This window comes from Leptonychotes weddellii, chromosome 13 (assembly GCF_054177405.1).
Source record: "Leptonychotes weddellii isolate Sample4059 chromosome 13, ASM5417740v2, whole genome shotgun sequence".
Classification (NCBI taxonomy): Eukaryota; Metazoa; Chordata; class Mammalia; order Carnivora; family Phocidae; genus Leptonychotes; species Leptonychotes weddellii.
Genome location: NC_138381.1, coordinates 65,844,371 through 65,863,282, shown reverse-complemented (window position 1 = coordinate 65,863,282; position 18,912 = coordinate 65,844,371). Strand labels below are relative to the sequence as shown.

The 18,912-nt window shown below is 49.1% G+C and overlaps 1 protein-coding gene across 2 annotated transcripts in view; it reads left to right on the top strand.

The window, feature by feature from the left end:
* Nucleotides 1–11,112: 11,112 nt before the first annotated feature.
* The window catches only part of SSH1 (slingshot protein phosphatase 1), a 59,697-nt gene continuing 51,897 nt past the window's right edge, over nucleotides 11,113–18,912 (top strand). The window contains exons 1-2 of one of the 2 annotated variants that reach the window (XM_081801982.1): nucleotides 11,113–11,293; nucleotides 16,470–16,510. In XM_081801982.1, the coding sequence (XP_081658108.1) occupies nucleotides 11,225–11,293; nucleotides 16,470–16,510 (110 nt within the window). In that variant the 5' untranslated portion in view covers nucleotides 11,113–11,224. The remainder of the gene's footprint in view (nucleotides 11,294–16,469; nucleotides 16,511–18,912) is intronic. The other variant, XM_081801975.1, reaches the window with a different exon arrangement.

Here is an 18,912-nt window from a genome sequence, read left to right as displayed (position 1 = left end):
CTGAGCCACCCAGGCGCCCCTATTTATTTTTTTTAAAGAGTTTCTTTCTAAGTGATCTCTACACACAACATGGGACTCGAACTCACAACCCTGAGATCAAGAGTCCTGGTCTCCACCGACTGAGTCAGCCAGGTGCCCCGTGGTGTGCCAGTTTTAAGTACTTTGCCTGGATTATCTCATTTTTAAAAAAGACTATTTATTTATTTATTTGAGAGACAGTACGTGCACGAGAGAGAGCACGAGCTGGGGGTGGGGGTCAGAGGAAGAGGGAGAGGGAGAAGCAGGCTCCCCGCTAAGCCAGGAGCCTGATGCAGGACTCGATCCCAGGACCCCGGGACCATGACCTGAGCCGAAGGCAGATGCTTAACCAACTGAGCCATGCAGGTGTCTCTGGATTATCTCATTTAATCTCACAACAGCCCTATACACTAGGGGCTATTGTGATCATCCCTCCCTTCAGTTCAAAAACTTGTTCCCCGTGTCCACTAAGGCTAAACACACACTTATTGTCCCCAAACCCAGGAACCCCGAATCTTACATATATACCCAAGAGAAATGAAAATACACATCAACCAAAAAGCTTGTACAAGAACATTCATAGCCCCAAAGGGAAACAACTCAAATAATCAGCTGGAGAATGAATGAAACCGATGGTGGAGTTTTTGCACAATTCCCACCGTGGAATATTATACAGCGATGAAAAAGTCAAAAGCTGCCACACACAACAGCCTGGAGGAATCTCATAGTCGCTATGTCGAGCAGAAGAAGCCATACAGGAGGAAGCCCATATGGCATGCTTCCATATTTGTGAAATTCAAGAAAAAGGCAAAACTAATTAATGGTGGTAGAGGATGTGGGAAGATTGATTGCCTCTGGGAGAGGCACTGAGGAGGATGGGGCACAAGGACACCTTCTGAGAGGCTGGAAACGTGCTCCTTCATAGGGAGGTGGTTACAGGAATGCATGTATATGTAAAAATTCATCCAGTTGTGCATTTAAAATTAAGATCAATGTCTCTGACACAATTAGAAGAGGGGGAAGGGAGAGAGAGAAAGATGGGGGAAGGAAAGAAGGAAAGAAGCCCCACAGACTCAGTTTAGGACTCACTTGGTCTTGGTGATCGTTAAGGTCCTTAAGAAACGACTCTGAATCCCCAAAGTTCACTGATCATAATGATAGAAGGTCCCCAAAAAGGCCCCCAAAAGGACCTCTGGAAGCAATTTCTGTGTATTTGGTTGGAGCTGTAGGGGTCAAAGATCCTTCTGTTCCAGTGGCTGGTTGACAAACAGCATGGCCTCATAGCAGCTCTGAAATACTCTTAGCTAAGGCGAAAGAATCATTCACTGGGAGAATTCCTTGCAGGAGGCAGAAGTCTAGGTGGGGCAGGTGAAGTTATAGAACAACAAGTTAACACTCCCTCAGATAAACTTAAGTTTTATTTTAACTTTTCTAAGTATGAGGGTCATCAGAACCTCTGTAAATGTGTACAACACAGGAGGTATTAAGAAGAAAGTACTCATCCCCTGCAGCCAATCCCACCACCGGGAAATAGGGACCGTTAACGTTGGTCCGGTGACCAACTGGGATCATGTTATATGTGCTGTGTCTCCTGTTCTGTTCACTTATCAGTGTGGTAGGTCCTAAATATCTCTCCATGCAACTGTAGAACAACACCCACCCTTTCACACTGGGTACGACTGTCTACGGCTATAACAATTTTTCAAGTCAATCCCTATGGGAGGGGTGTCCCTATACTTTTTTTTTTTTTTAAAGATTTTATTTTTTTTTTTTATTTTTTGACAGAGAGAGAGAGAGGGAACACAAGCAGGGGGAGTGGGAGAGGGAGAAGCAGGCTCCCTGCAGAGCAGGGAGCCCGATGCAGGGCTCGATCCCAGGACCCTGGGACCATGACCTGAGCCGAAGGCAGATGCTTAACGACTGAGCCACCCAGGCGCCTCTACTTTTTTTTAATGTTACAAAGAAATATCCTGAACGTGTTTCTTGGCACACTCGTCTAATTATTTCCTTAGACTCGATTCCTAAAAATGAAATCATTGTGCCAAAGAGGTTGCGTGTTTAAAAATGTTGATCCATTTTGCCAGACCGCCCTCCAGAAGGGCTCTATCAATTGACAAATTTAAGGAGGTGCCCACCCTGTACTTGCACCATCCCAAGAGTGAAAGCCTCCTAAGTTTTGCCCAGCCCCCACCCACTGCTGGCCTCAGCCTGCTTCCAGCCCTGCTGATGACACTGCAAATCTTCTCATATGGGGATGGGCCCTTTTGGATTTCTTTACAAAGTGTCTATGTATGTATGTATGTATGTTGCTCATTTTTCTCTCGAATTGAGCTGGCTTTTTTTCTTATTCATTTGTGAGAATTCCCCTAATATATATGGGTTTTCTCCTTCTGTTGCAAATATTTTCCCCAATCTGTTTGTCATACAAAGATTTTAAAACTTTTTGCAGCCAAATCTGTTCATCTTTTTGTTTTCCTTCATGGTTTCTGCCATTAATGTCATATTTCGAAGACTTGCTTTCCCCCTTCCCTCCCTGCCCCTTATTATAAACTACTTGCACAGACTTTTAAGAACTTTTGAGGGCTTTTTTTTTTTTTTTACATTTAGATAAAATTCATTTGAAATTAATTTTGGGGCGCCTGGGTGGCTCAGTCGTTAAGCGTCTGCCTTAGGCTCGGGTCATGGTCCCAGGGTCCTGGGATTGAGCCCCGCATCAGGCTCCCTGCTCTGCGGGAGGCCTGCTTCTCCTTCTCCCACTCCCCCTGCTTGTGTTCCCTCTCTCGCTGTGTCTCTCTCTGTCAAATAAATAAATAAAATCTTTAAAAAAAAATTAATTTTGGACACTAGAAGCAGGGTGTGGATCTAGCTCTACTGGCTATAGTTAATGACACCAAAACCATTGGTTAAGTCACTTAGATTTTCTCCACTGATACCTACCTGATTTTATCATTCACTAAACTTTCCTATATGTTTGGATCTATTCCTGAATTCTCCATCGATCTGTCTGTGGCTTTCTAGGCCTGTGCCCCTTCTGTTTCCATTTCTGCAACGTCATCATATGTTTTAATATTTGGTGCAACAGACCCCTTCTCTTTACTTTTCCTTCTCAGAGTTTATACCTCCCTCTTCTCCCATAGTTACCTTCCTGGGGGTCGAGGTGGGGGTAGTGATTAAAGGCCGTGGACTCTGGGGTCTGACAAGCAGACTCGACTGGCACCCCAGCTTTGCTCTCTCTACCTGTGTGGTCTTGCACTGATATTTAAGGAAACCAGAGCACAGTGGAGCATGAGACTCTTGATCTTGGGGCCATGAGTTCAAGTCCCACGTTGGGCCTAGGGCTTCCTTTAAAAAAAATCATCATAATAAATGTCAACTACAAAATGATTCAAAAGAAGGCAAAAAGGAAATCAGAGCACAATCAGGAGGCCACATGGCAGGAGGTCCAAGAGCACACACTTTAGTACCAGACATGTCAACCTTCAGCTCCGCCCCTCATGGTCCTCAAGATCTCTGACAAGTTTCCCCTGGATGCCTCATGTGGAATAGGGGAGGGGTCTGGTAACAGTTCCTTACTATTGGAAAAATTAAATAACTAGGGACTTTCTCCTACTGTGGAAATTTTTTTGGTAAAGATTATTTATTTATTATTTATTTGAGAGAGAGAGAGAGAGAGCATGAGCAGGGGGAGGAGCAGAGGGAGAGGGAGAAGCAGACTCCCCTCTGAGCAGGGAGCTTGACTTGGGGCTCAATCCCAGGACCCTAAGATCACGACCCGAGCAGAAGGCAGATGCCCAACAGATTGAGCCACCCAGGTGCCCCATCCTACTGCGGAATTAAAATGAAATAGTGATCGTCAGAGGACACAATGCACAGTATGTGCCCAACAAATGTTAGCTTGGTCCATTATCTCTTGTCAGGACCTTTTACACCCAAAAAGATCAGTTGGGATTTCATTGGAATTGCATTTAATTTAATATAGAGAGATTGATAATCCTACTATAATAAGTCTTTCCAACAAAAACAAAGCTTTTCCAGGGCGCCTGGCTTGCTCAGTCAGTGGAGCATGCCACTCTTGATCTCGGGGTTGTGTGTTCTAGCCCCACACTGGGTAGAGATTACTTAAAAATAAAATCTTAAAAAAAAAAGAGAGAGAAAGAAAGCTTTTCCATCTCTCCATGTATGTCTTCTTTTTTGTTCTTTGGTAGCTTTCTAACTGTTCATACTTTTCTTCCAAAACTGGGATCCTGTCATATTCTATAAGGTGACCTGCTCCCCCTCCCCCCACTTAATATTTTATAAAAATCTTTCTGCAGTAGTGCATTGTTTTATGACATATTTTTCTATGGTTGCTGTATTAGTTTTCTATTATTGTATAACAAATTACCTCAAAATTTAGTAGCTTAAAACAATACACAAGTATTATCATACCTTTTCTGTGGATCTGGAATCTGGGAGCAACTTAGCCAGATGCTTCTGGCTACCTCTCTCTCAAGGCCCAGCCAGGATGTTGGCCATGGCTCAAGTCCTACTGAGGGTTTGAATGGGGCCGGAGAAGCCACTTTCAAGGTGGTTCAGTCACGTGGCTGGTAGGTTGGTAGCTGGCTGTTGGCCTCAGTTGGCCTCGGTTGGCCTCAGTTCCTTGCCATGAGGACCCGTCTCCATAGGGCTGCTGGAGTGTCCTCATGCACGGCAGCTGGCTTCCCTGAAAGGGAGTGATCCAAGAGACAGCAAGATGGAAGCCACGGTGTCTTGTATGACCTCGCCTCAGAAGTAACACACCGTCACATCTGTGATTACCCAGGTCAGCCCTATTCATTGTGGAGCGTCACCCACAAAGGCAGGAGTACCAGGAGATGGGGATACGGAGGGCCTTCAAGGACGGCTGTCATATGCAAATACCCATATTTACCCAATCAATCCCCTCTCGTGGAACATTTAATCACTCCATCACAGGCTGAGGTTCTAAGGCCCAGGAAGGGTGAGCATGGACGTAGAGTGTATTGCCTGTGGATGACCCACTGGAGAGCTGAGGGAATGCCTGGAGGCAGGCAGAGCCTCCCCCGCTAACAGGGAAAACCCACAGGTTAAAGCAGGGGGGTAGGTAGAGGAAGGAATCCTTTAGCCAACATCTGGGAACACGGGGCTCTGAGGCTGCCTGACCACTGGTGCCCATCAACGCGCCCAGAGAGATGGCTTGTCCGGGAGCGCTGGGTACTGACAATTGCCAGATCCATCCCTAGATACCACGCCCAGTGACCGAGGCTTTGGGTCTCAGAACACCGTTCCCTGCACATGGGGGCACATCCAAACTGTTACCTCTTGCGCTAGAAAGGCTGACAACGTGCACATGGCCCCTGGGGGCTGGTTGGCCTGGGTTCAAATACCAGCTCTGCTCTGAGCCTCAGTTTCTGTACCCAAGGAAATGATAATATTAGGCGTATTCGATTCCTACAGCTACTATCACAAAGAACCACAGGCTACGTGGTTTAAACAACGGAAATCTGTCGCCTTGTGGCTCTGGATGCCAGAAGTCTGCATTTAGGCTGTTGCCAGGGTTTGCTCCTTCTGAGGGCCGTGGGAATCTGTTCCATGCTCCTCTCCTAGTTTCTGGTGGTTTGCTGGTGACCCTGGGTGTTCCTTGGCTTGTGGCAGCGTAACTCCAACATGGCAATTTCCCTGTGTGTCTCCCTCTGTGTCCAAATATCCCCTTTCCATAAGGACACAGTCACGTTGGATGAGGGCCCACTCTAATGACCTCATCTTCATTTGATCATCGGCACAGACCCTATTTCCAAATCAGACCACATACACAGGTCCTGGGAGTGAGGACTTCAACGTCTTCTGGGGAGGACACAGTTCAGCCCACTACACGAGGTAACATGAATGAGCCGGACAGCCGGCTGTTCCTTTGATGCGCCTGGTTACGTTCAATCTTTACACCCAATCCCTGAAATAAGGAAGTGCTGTCATTCGTATCCCCATTTTACAGAGGAGGAAGGTGAGCCTTGGAAAAAGGACGTGTCTGATCTGGAGCTCCACAGCTCCCAAGCTGGGATGGCAGGTTGAACCAGGCGGATCCCAGCGGCTCTATACCTCCCTGGTGGGGTTGGCCTGTGTTTCTTCTGCCTGAATGTCACCTTGTCCAGAGCTTTCCCTGACCACTTGCCTAAATAGCCCTCCCCATCACCCTCCTCCCCTTGGTCTGCTTTGTTTTTCTCTCAAACCCTTTTCACTACTTGACAGCCTATTTCATTTATCTGTACCTGATTTATTCTAAGAACTTTGCCAATATTTATTTATTTAAGCACAAGATATTTCACATGTATTATAGTGAATATATTTTCTTATATGTTGTTTGGCTATAGTCCCCCCGCCACTTGATTGAATGTCCTCCAAACACAGTGACTGTTCCATTCACTCGTGGACCCCAAATTCCTATGGACAGCAGAGACACTCCATAAATATCCGCGGAATGAACTGAGTAAATGAGAAAGTGATACAATATCCAAGAAGTATCTGGAATATATTGGATTATGACATTATAATGATTTTTTTCCTTACAGCATATATGCAGGTTGGTTTTTATATTCATTTTCTATGACTGTTATCACCAATTACCGGAAACATAGTGGCTTAAAACAACAGGAATTTTTTCTCTTGTAGTTCTAGAGACCAGAAGTCTAAAATCAAGTAGGGCTGAGTTCTTCCTGAGATAATGAGTTGAGAATCCATTCACTTGCCTTTTTCTGCTTCTAGAGGCCTTGGCTCAGGGTCTTGCTTGCATCACTGCAACTCTTGCTTTTGTTGTTACATCTCTTTCTGCTCAGTTTGATCCTACTATCGCCTTATAAAGACCCTTGGGATTATATCGGGCCCACCTGGATAATCCAGGATACTCTCCCCATCTCAACAGCTTTAATTTAATCACGCCTGCAAAATCCCTCTTACCATGTCAGGTAACATATTCACAAGTTCCAGGGATACAGACATTTTTGGAGGGCCATTATTTAGCCTACCAAAGCTTTATTCCCTCTGATTTTCAATTACGAATAGTTAAGGAGGAATTGCAAATTAGTTTGCTCTAAAAGGGGAACTATCTGGACACCTGGGTGGCTCAGTCAGTTAAGCATCCGCCTTTGGCTCAGGTCATGATCTCAGGGTCCTGGGGACCAAGCCTGCTCAGCAGGGAGTCTGCTTCCTCCCTCTCCCTCTGCTCCCCGCACATGTGCTCTTTTGCTCTCGCTCTCTCAAATAAATAAATAAAATCTTTAAAAAAATAAAAAGGGAACTGTCCATAGAGTTCCGGAAGAACCTCTGTCTTGAATTCTAAAGCAGAAAACATGATCTTAGATACCAGCTTCACCACTCCCTAGCTATGTGACCTTGGGTGTGTGACTTGACAACTCTGTGCATCAATTTCTTCAACCATGAAATAAGGATCACAACAGTGGTGATAAAGAAATAAAGAAAGCAAACCAACCCAGGAAGGAATACTGGGGCCATAGCAGCACAGAGAAGGGGCACCTAATCCAGCCTCCATCAGGGAAGGCTTCCTGGAGGAGGTGAGCCTGGAGCCTGAGTGGGAGCATTCACATGTTAATAAACTGTGTCTCCAGCACACTCACAAAGCATTTTGCATGACACCTAGCAGACAGCAAATAACTCAGTAAAGTGTTGTTTTTAATAGTTGCAGGTAGCTTTCACTTCTCCTTTCCCCTCCCCACCCCTCTTAGGGCCAAGGCTGAGTCAGGCCCACAGGCCATTTGCACAAGAGGTTAGAGTGATCAGAATTTGAAATCAAGATTCAGTATCGAAGCAGGACAGGATCAGTAACTGTCTTCCTGCGCTTTATTGGAGTCTGGAGGCAAAAGGAAAAATCAGTAAATACAGTACTGATGCTGTCTTTATTTAAAATGTTGATACTTTGTTCATCATGGATTTTGGCATTAAGTTTGACTCCCTAAAATATTGCATGAAAATATTTCTCAGGTTACTTACTGAGGTGGGGTCTTTTGGTTTGGCTTTTTTGTGGGTTTTGTTTTTGTTTTTGTTTTTTTGTTTTGTGCTCCCTTAAATTTTGTGCCCTCACCCTGGTCCCAGCCCTGCCCCTGAGATTTTTCTTAGGGACCATGTGACAAGACAGAGATACTTATGACAATGCCCAAAGACACTCACTGTGTCTTCGGGACCAGAATGGGGATTATGGGATCCTGGAAAGGACCCTGAACCCAGACAGGGGGTTTTTTGGAGGAAGTATCCGGCAAGAGTTAGCTGTGGAAGGGAAGAGGGCCTCTCAGCTTGAGGAGGAAGTGAGAAAGGGTAGAGGTGGTCTCGGGGAAAGTGGGGGGTGGGTTTAGTGCCTTCCAGGCCACAGGACAGGATCTTGGTACAGAATTTTTGATAAATTGGGGTGGAAGAGAATAGAGAGAAGAGCAGAGGGATGACTTGGCATTTGTGTAGACAGTGGTTAGATAGTGGTTCTCAAACTAGTCCCCAGACCAGGATCTTCAGCTTCCTCAGGGATTGTTAAAAATGCAAAATTTCCAGCCTTGCGTGAAAACAGTGCCTCAGAAACTCTAGAGGGTGGGGCCCAGAGGTCTGTGTTTTCTCCAGGGGATTTTCAAACACTTGAATTTGAGAAACGCTGGCCTAAGGTTCTCAACCCTAAAACCCCACATCGCTTTTACAAATAGTTTGTAATGATTACTAATTGGGAAGAAATTTGCAGATAATAAAGGCCACCTACACATGTGGTCTAAAACCCCCAAATCTGTTGGTGCCTGGGTGGATCAGTCGGTTAAGCATCTGCCTTCGGCTCAGGTCATGATCCCAGGGTCCTGGGATAGAGTCTGGCGTCAGGCTCCCTGCTCAGGAGGGAGTCTGCTTCTCCCTCTCCCTCTGCCCGGCTTGTGCTCTGTCCCTCTCACAAATAAATAAAATCTTTAAAAAAAATAAATAAATAAAATAAAAATTAAAAAATAAAAACCCCAAATCTATAATGCACCGACTGTAATGTAGACATAAAAGAAAAATAAATCATAGCAAAACACACATTTCAGTATATAAATACTTGGGCACAACTTCCCAGGAGGACACAGGAAAGTCTCAGAAGCTTGTGTCTGTTTTTAATGAATATGTTTGGATTTGAGAGTAAGATATTCATCAATCAACCGAATTTTGTCCCCAATTTTGTCTTATATTTGGTATTTTAAAATAAGCCCTGGGGCGCCTGGGTGGCTCAGTCGTTGAGCGTCTGCCTTTGGCTCCGGTTATGATCCCAGAGTCCTGGGATCTAGTCCCGCATCAGGCTCCCTGCTCAGTGGGAAGCCTGCTTCTCCCTCTCCCACTCCCCCTGCTTGTGTTCCTGCTCTCGCTGTCTCTGTCAAATAAATAAATAAAATCTTAAAAAAAAAAAATCTTTTAAAATAAGCCCTAAATAAGCGTGACCGTCGGTCAGCCAAGATCACAGCGACAAATGTAAATGTGCTGGGTCAACTACTCTAATATTAGGAGTGGTGCTGGCATCCATAAATTTTTCCCAAATGGTGAACAACTCTGGACAAAGCTCTCCAAGGATACTTTTCCCCTCTACTTAAACGTAGTTGCCTTTCTGAAAATTCAGTGAAAGAGACTGTGTTGATATCTAAAACAGAGTTAGGTTCTAGTTTCAGAGGATTATGCATGGGTTTCTCACCTACACAAGTGTCAACGGGAATGCAGCAATTCTTTGGGTGGACTCTCCAGTGCATTGAAGGACATTTAGTATTCCTGGCTCCTGCCCTCTAAATGTCAGTGGCCCTCCAGTCCCCATCAGCAAGACAACCAAAAATATTCCTACAATTAAAAAAAAAAAAAGCTTCATAGGGGCTGAAATGCCCCCACTGAGAACCACCTTTAATATGAATGGTGCTGAGAGCCAGATCCCAGGAAAAAGCAGGAAGTCCTCACCCCTGGATCTGTGGGAGGGATCCAGGAGGCTGCCTGGGTTTCTGGTTGGGCAATGAGCTGGCGGGTAGAGCCCTTTGCAAAAATGCAGCATTGGACCATGCCATCTGTGGGTGCTTGTGCAGTGTGCACGCAGAGGCAGAAGAGAAGGAGGGCTTTTTGGAAATCAGAGAGAAGCTTCCTACCACTGAGTCGAGCCAGTACCACCTGATTGGTATGGTACTCCACCTCTCCAGCCCCATACTGGTCACATCTTCCCAAGAGGGCAGCAGCAGCCCCTACCTCGGTCTCCCTTAAACCCTCTGCCACACAGTCCATTCTCTACCCAGCAGCCTTAGAGCTTTCTAGAGCGCACCTCGATGCGCCACTATTTTCTTGCTTCTTCCCACTAGGCCCCAGCCTCTGATGGACAAACAACCTCCTTCCAGTTTCCCGGCCTTTCTGCCGGCCGTGTTCCCCCTCAAGCCCCAGGACTGCCTGCCCCTCTTCACCCGTTAATCCTGCTCTTCGGTCAGGCCTCAGGGCAAATGTCACTTTCTCAGAGAAGCCTTCCCCGACTTCCCAAGGAGTTGGCTGGGTTTATGGACACATAGGATTCATATAAAAATAGTAGCAAAATAACTTTTAAAACGTGCCTAGCAATTTGATTCACTCCTGTAAAATCCCTGAGGATAGGCCCGTTCTATCTGGCGCACTATCGACTATTCCGTGCCTGACACATAGTAGGTGCTCAATATTTCACAAATGAATGAATGAATGAATTTCGGCAGACTGCCGGTCCGGGTTTCTATTCCCTGGCCCCTGCGCCACCCTGCCTGCGCAGTCTCCGGGCCCCGGTTTCCCCGCCTGCGCCTCGGGCAAGCCTCCCAGGGCCGACGTGCCCGCGGTAGCGCGCGGCCCCGGTCCCCAGGCCCGAGGGGCCGGGCGCGCGGGCGGGGGCGTGCGTGCTGGGCGCGCGGGGGACGTGCCGGGCCGGCCGGGGCCTCCAGCCGCCGCTCCGGGCTCCCGCGCCGCGCACGCGCACGCGCGCCGCCCCGCGCCCCGCCCCCCCAGGGCTCCGGGCCCGGCGCGCGCCGGCGCGGGAGGCGGGGGGCGGGGGTGGCGGACGCCGAGGGGGAGGGGCGGGCCCGGCCCGGCTCGGCCCGGCCGCCCGCGCGCGGCTGCTGGAGCGCCCCGGGCCCGGCCCGGGCGGCGGCGGCGGCGGCGGCAGCGGAGGCTCTAGCCTGAGGCCTCGACGGCGCCGTCGCGCCGCGCCGCAGCCATGGCCCTGGTGACCCTGCAGCGCTCGCCCACGCCCAGCGCCGCCTCCTCCTCGGCCAGCAACAGCGAGGTGAGCCCCGGGCCCGCGGCCCCGGCCCGGCCGAGCAGCCGCCGCTCCAGGCCTGGGCCGCGAGTGCGGGGCGGAGGGCGCCGGGCCTGCAGGGGAGGGGCCCCGCCGTGCCACCGTGCCTGGGCTTACCGTGCGGGAGACCGCGAGTGTCACCCCGCAGCTGTGACCTCTGTGTGGGAGTGACTTTCAGCGAGACTGTATTGCGGCTGTGACCTCTGGCTGGGGGTGGCTGTGCATGAACTGTGTTTGTGAATGATCCCCGTCCGGGGGTGACAGTGTGGGAGACTGGATGTACCGCGGGGACTCCTAATTGGTGACTGTGGGAGGTGCTGGTTCTGAGATCTGTGGCCCTGGGGCTGGTCCAGGCCCTTTCCCCGTGTGCCTGGCTGTGTATGTGAGTCTGTGCGTGACTGTGGGGCCTGTCTCCTGGGAATTGTGCCCGCCTGATGCTGTGACAGAGACACCCCCCCCCCTCCGCTCGCGGTGCCCTTGTGAATGTTTGAGATTGTTTCCGGGACTGCATGCCCCTGGAGGTCTGCCCCTTGGTGTGAGTGGCTGTCCTGTGGGGTGCCGTTTCACTGTGTGACAGTGACTGAGTGAGCTCAGGGCGCTCTGTGACAGGGTGTCTTGTCTTTGTGTGAGTCTGGATGTTTCCTTTTTGTAATATCCTTCGGGACTGCATGTTTGTGTTTATCTGGCTGTGTGGCTGGGGCTGATTCTGGGGTTTCTGTGGTTGCACGGGTACATTCTGGGGGTTAAAGCACATCGCTGCACCCTGCGGGTTTCTGTGTGTCTGCGTGCCATCAGGCCTGTGTTGGCCGGCTCCTTCTTGCTCTGGGGTAGACTGGGGAATGGGTCCTCGGAGTCTGCAGTTGGCCTGGGCTGCACTAGGCTGGGGCCTCAGGCAGCTGCAGGGCTGATCCTCTCGTCCCCCACTCTCCCACCTTCTCTTGGAGAACCGTTTATGGCCTCTGGTCTCCACTGCTCTCCATGGCCAGGCTGAGAGTTGGCCTGAAGACAGAGCGGCTGGAGGAGGAGATTGGGAACTGTTTAGAGAAGGGAGAGGAGGCTGGAGGAGGGGCCATGCAGGCCCAGGAAGTGGCCTCCGCAGCATCTAAGCGATTCTAGCCCCTTCTCTGTGGGGGAAGTCGACTGAAAGCGCTGAAAGGTTTGTGTGAGAGAAGAGGAACTGGTTTTGGTGTAGCAGCCCTGTTCGTCCTGCGGGCCCCTGGCCTGTTTCACAAGGAGCAGCTGAAACTTTCAGAGTGGCTGTCAGGGTGAACCCCCACAGCCCCCCTCCTCTCCTGGAGAGGCCCTTAATGAGTTACCTTGTCTGAGGACAGGATTCTCCTCGTCCTTCCTCTGCAAGTCGAGTGCAGGGAAAAGAACCCTGGTGGCCAGTTGCCTGCAGCTGAGACTTGAGGCTGCAGTGGCTTCTTTCCTCCCCACCCAGACATCTGTTCTCCTCCATCATTGTGATTACCGCCGTCTTGCAGTCTACAGAGTGCTTCCTTGCACTGCATCTCATACTCCCTTCTCAAAAACTGTGAAGTGGGGGCGCCTGGGTGGCTCAGTCGTCAAGCGTCTGCCTTCGGCTCAGGTCATGACCCCAGGGTCCTGGGATCGAGTCCCGTATCGGTCTCCCTGCTCTGCGGGAAGCCTGCTTCTCCCTCTCCCACTCCCCCTGCTTGTGTTCCCTCTCTCGCTCGCTCGCTCTCTGTCAAATAAATAAAATCTTTAAAAAAAAAAAACCAAAACTGTGAAGTGGGGGAAGGGTTTGACTTCGGTAAGGGCTTATACAGAGGGGCTCTCAGCCTCGGTGTCGGATTCTAAACCCCATGTTCCCTGCATAGCTTACATCTGATCTCTTCCTTCTGAGACACATTTTTAAAATTTTATGTTATCTTTTAGCTGAGATATAATCCACATATCATCCGCTCACCATTTCATAGTGTATGATTCAGCGACTTTTGGTATATTCACACGGTTGCGCAACCGTCCCCACGATCTGGTGCCAGAAATCTTCATCACTCTGAAAAAGAAACTGCATGCCTCTTAGCCACCACCTGCAGCCCCCCTCTCCGCACCCCCACCCTGCTCTCACCAAACTCTAGGTTCCCACTGATCTGCTTGCTGTCCCCATGGATTTTCCCGTACTGGACATTTCATATGACCAGAATCCTACAATATGTGACCTTTTGTGTCTGGTTTCTGCCACTTAGCATGATGTCTACAGGGTTCATCCATGTCGTAGCACAGATCAGTACTTCATTCCTTTTTTTTTTTTTTTTTAAGATTTTATTTATTTATTTGACAGAGAGAGACACAGCAAGAGAGGGAACACAAGCAGGGGGAGTGGGAGAGGGAGAAGCAGGCTTTCCACTGAGCAGAGAGCCTGATGCGGGACTCCATACAGGACCCTGGGATCATGACCTGAGCCGAAGGCAGACGCTTAACGACTGAGCCACCCAGGTGCCCCATTACTTCATTCTTTTTTATTGCCAAATAATATTCTATTGTATGGGTGTATCACATGTTGTTGGACATTTGGGTCGTCTCTATGAGACACATTTCAAATTATTATATAGAGCATTACTTTTACCAAGTGCCAGTGACCCAGTAAACATGAGAATAAAACTCAAGCCACCTTTTTTCCCCCAGAGATTTTATTTATTTGAAAGAGAGCACAAGCAGGGGGAGCAGGAGAAGCAGACTCCCCACTGAGCAGAGACCGACATGGGGCTCGATTCCAGGACCCCGGGATCATGACCCGAGCCGAAGGGAAACGCTTCACCAACTGAGCCACCCAGGCGCCCCTAAGCCCCCTTTTTTTGGCCGTTAGTCGATCAGTAGCATTAATTGCCCAGTGAACTAGCCGAGGTTGGGACCTTCCTTGGAAGGCAGGGCTTCCTTCCAGGTGCGGTGAGGCAGGAAGAAGCAAGAGGGTATGGAGAGAGCAGGCACGTGCATGTGAACTCAGGAGACGTGGGTCTGGGCGGCTGTGCCTCTGGTCTGACCTTCCTCGGGCCTCAGGTCATGCGAAGGGGCTGGCTTCCCTCCTACGTGTGTTCTTGGGCATGTATAGCTTTCTTCCCCGGAATAACTGACGGCACGTTGCCTCCATTTCATTCCTGGGAATTCCGGAGAATGACCAGGAATTAAATGGCTTTGAGGTCCGTACCCCTAAGTCACTTCCTCACGCCTCGAAATGCACCTCTTCTGAGTCAGAGACTCAGCAGAGCTGTTTCCTGACTCAGCCCGTTCAGCGTGGGAACAGAGGGAGATGAGCCTGACCAGCAAACCAGCTCTCCTCTCTTAATTTTTTTCCCCCGCCCTCACGCCCATCTTTAATTATCTCATTTATGTCACTTTACTGTTCATCTTATCTCGTTCCTTTGTGACAACAAGCAGAAGGCCCCACAGCAGATAAATCAATAACTTTCAGGAATGGATTGGAACGTTGTTATTTTTGACAAACATTCAAGGTGACTCATTTTTATGGGCAGATCTCCAGTCTCTCTGTTGGGGTAGGGGGGCGTGGTGGGTTGGGGTTGGATCAGGGTTTCTCAGCCTTGGCACCGCCAGTATTGGGGTCAGAAAATTCGCAGTCGTGCGGGGTTGTCTTGTGCCTTGTGGCGTATTTAGAGTCATCTGGTGGTCCTCCACCCACTAGATGCCAGTAGCATCCTCTCAAAAGAGGCTCCCCCTATTGAGAAAAATCATCCCCAGTTGAGGACCACTGTGTTAGACCCAGCATTCTCCTCGAAGTGTGTGTGGTTGTGTGAGTTGTTTATGCTTCGCTCTGGGACGGAAGCTCATGGTCCCGTGGTCAGCGCAGCCTCGCCTGATGTGTTCCGTGTCTCCTTTGCCCGTGGGGTAGAGAGCGTGAGAAAACTAAATGACCGGCCGCCAGTGTCCGGCTCTGCACGATACTGTACAGAGAGTATCTTCATACTGTTTAGGGGCCCCGGGGCTCTCCGGCATACCCCTCCTTCTTTTTTTTTTTTTTAAGATTTTTTATTTATTTGCGAGAGAGAGAATGAGAGACAGAGAACATGAGAGGGAGGAGGGTCAGAGGGAGAAGCAGACTCCCTGCCGAGCAGGGAGCCCGATGCGGGACTCGATCCCGGGACTCCAGGATCATGACCTGAGCCGAAGGCAGTCGCTTAACCAACTGAGCCACCCAGGCGCCCCCATACCCCTCCTTCTTAGTTGAAACGGCCCCCTTTTCCCATCACCGCTGGCCCCTGCCTGGTCTCTGTCCTCATTCAGCCTTGCATCTCTCCCAGGGATCACTGCTTTCCAGGTTTCTCTTTCCTCTTCAATGGGCTCCTCTGTGGAACATAAAAAACATGCCAGGTCCCAGTGGTGCAGAGTTGTTTGGGCCCCGGGGGGGGGGTGGGAGGGGGATGTTTTCTTATTTCAGGTTTCCCATTGAAAGCAAAAGAAAAATTTTGCAGTCGGAATTTAAGTCCCAGTTACTTTTAGATTCTAATCCTCTTGGCCTTTAAACTTTTAGAAAATATTAAATGTCAGTTTCTTTCGCTTATATAAATAAACCAATAGCCTAGAAAGTTTTATATTAAACATTTAAGCCTTTTTGAGAACCACCAAGAGCTTTTGAGACCCACAGACAGACTGGCTGCTCCTGACCCCCTTCCATTGTGAAAGATTTGCCTGGAATGGTTTTTCTTTTTTCTTTTCCTTTTTCTTCTTCTTCTTTTTTTTTTTTGTTAAACCCATGTGCTGGGTCTGAAAATGGTGTTGATCACTCAGCTATTGCCTGGCTTGAAGGAGGAAATCGATTCCTCTTAGAACGTTGTGCCCCCCCCACTCCCCTTAAAAAACAGGGTGAGATCCAAAACAACCCTGGAAAGTTGAGAAGAGCATGTTGAGGAGCAGTGCCAGGTAGGAATGCCCAGTCAACAGGAATCAATGCACGACACTGTGAAAGGAATGTGAATAAATGCTGGGAAATCTGAAAAGTCCCTCCATGGAAATTTCTCGGAGGAACAGCGGAGCAGGGTTGCCGAGGAAAGGGTGCGACCGTGTGGACGCAGCCAGGTTTCCTGGACATCTGTATCTTTTTCAGACATCAGAGCAGAAAACGTGAGACATGTGTCTGAGGCTCGTTGCTGGTGGCGTCTGGTGTGACATTCTCTTTCTTTCTCTGTAGTTGGAGGCTGGCAGCGATGAAGAGCGGAAGGTAAACCTCAGGTAAGCAGACTCCGTTTTCGTTCCTAAGTCTTTCTTCCAAGCGGGTTGCCATACTCTTGTTCCTTTCCAGAAGGGAGAACCCACGGAAGAGAATACACCAGTGTGTTCAGTTAGAGCTGTGAAAATTATGCTGCAAGCACATACAGAGATGGTGCTTTCACATTTGTGAATGTGTTTAACCATAAAGAGCTTTCATAACGTTGTATAACATTTTGAAAAGGAGGAAGATCGTTGCCAGAATTCCACCACCCTCCTTGCTTTGCCACTCTGAAGATCGTTAGGTACTTCCTTCCAGATTTTACCTTTTGTAAAAAAAAAAAAAAAGATCTTTGTCGTATGCTCTCGCTTTTCCATCCTGCTTTTGGTAAGGTGTTCCTTCTGAGATGAGCACGTTGCTGATGTGAAACAGACATCCCACCCCCTGAGTTTAATTCAAGGTGGGTTTTTTTGTGCTTGTGAGAAATCTCTTGGGACGCTCTGTTAAAAAAAATTCCTCAGGCTGTAGTCCTCAGCTGTCCTATTCACTAGTAGACCCCAAAGGCATTTTTATTTTTCTTTGCCAAAAATAAAGGCCTTCTTTTGGGTATTTTGTTTGCAGATTTAGCACTCCCTTATATAATGTATTCTTATTACATAACGTATTGTACCCTAAGGCGCCAGTCTTAAACTCAGACTCTTAGAATCTAAAAAAGTAAATAGAGTTTCAAGGATATTGTTCTTTGGGGGAAAAAAAAATCTGTTTCATCTTGTGAGGAAGAGGAACACCAATTGGGAAAGGGAATGTGTGTTCAGAAACTGGGGCCCACCATTCATTACCCAGAGCAGGATGTTCTCTGGTTAAACTCACGTGTATTTGAAGGTTCTGTATCTTTGAGTGAAAGGAGGGAAGATACTCCCTTTTATTGTGGCATACGTTATTTCTAAAGATTATACGTGTAGGGAAATAATAGCCTGCGGAAATCACAGGTCTTATTTCAGTGGCTGGGTCCTCATTTTAACGTTACCTTTGGGGACGATGATGGATTTACCCTGTCACCTGGGGTGTTGGGTTGCCTGGGGTCTGGGTCAGGGCTCGAAGGCTGGTATCAGCCCGACTCCCAAGTGGGGGCAGTCATGGGCCGTGTTGTAGAGCAGACTCTTCCGTGCTTGGCTCTCTGGGTGGAGGCAAGAAGGGGACGAAGTGGAAGTCTGCTCTTTGGAGGAAATGCTGACAGAAGGGTTTGCTGACCGCAGTGGAGGCCCTGAGAGGAGGCTTCCCTTAGGGACGGGGCCTTAGTTCTCTGCCTGTGTCTGCAGGTGCATCTCCTACCCCAAGCCTCCCTCCAGCACTCCCCTGGAGTGGGAGTTTCTTCCATCCCTGAGCTCTCCCCTCGCAGGGCTCGTGCCCAGGAGATAGTATTTAGCTCTCTCACTGAGGTTGTCTTTGGGGCAAAGAACTATTTTTTTTTTTTTTTTCAAATTGCCCTTAATTAACTGACAGCATAGTGTTTGGAATTATTTCAATTAATAACTCACAAATAGCAGTGATGTGAAAATGTGAGTGCCCTGGCGGCCAATAAAAGGCCCCTTTCCCTGCACAATTGGGAGCTGGAGAGGACCTCACAAAGGGAAGGGAAGTCAGCTCTGTGTATTGCCATATTTACTCCTCTCAACCGCGCTAGGAGGGGGTCTCTCCCAGTTCACAGAGGGGGAACCTGAGGCCCAAGGTTGCACGTGGCAGGTACTAAATTTGAAGCGAGGCCTCTGTTGCCTCCAGCACCTGAGTTTGTCATGGGACCCCCACCATTCTGGAGACCGGTGCCAGGAGCAGGACCGAGAAGCCCCGCTGACTTGGGGTGGTGCCCCCTGGATGTGTGTTGACCACGGGAATCCCTCGTCACTGCGCCCAGCAGGGGCCCCCCTCCCCCATGCCCTGGTGAGCACTGAGAGACCCTGGCCTGGAGCCGGGGACCTGGGCTCTGAGCTTATCCTCTTGGGTTCCCTTCTCAGTCCCTCTTCCCCCCACCTTGACATTGACCCCCCATTTTTAGGCAGATGACACCATCTGCTTTCCAACCCTCGTAGCCACACGGGAGAAATTCTGGTGTTCTGGTTTAAGCTTTGACTGCAGCTCATTCGCATCCATGTGTTGATTTGCATTTTTAAGCCTTTGCTGTCCCGGCTTCTAGAAGAAGTAGTGATGGAATAGCCCCGTTGTGTTTGTTTGCCTGGGGGAGAGGGGATTTCTCTGGGCTAGCAGGATATTGCTCTCGCCTCCTCTCTGTCTACCCTTCATCGAAAGCTTTCATCTTTCGGGAGTTCTCTTTGACTCAGCCATGGCCAGGAAATGGCTGAATCACATGGGCGGGTCTTCTGGGTCTCCACTGCTCCTCTTCCCCACTTTCCCCTGGTGGCACCATCGT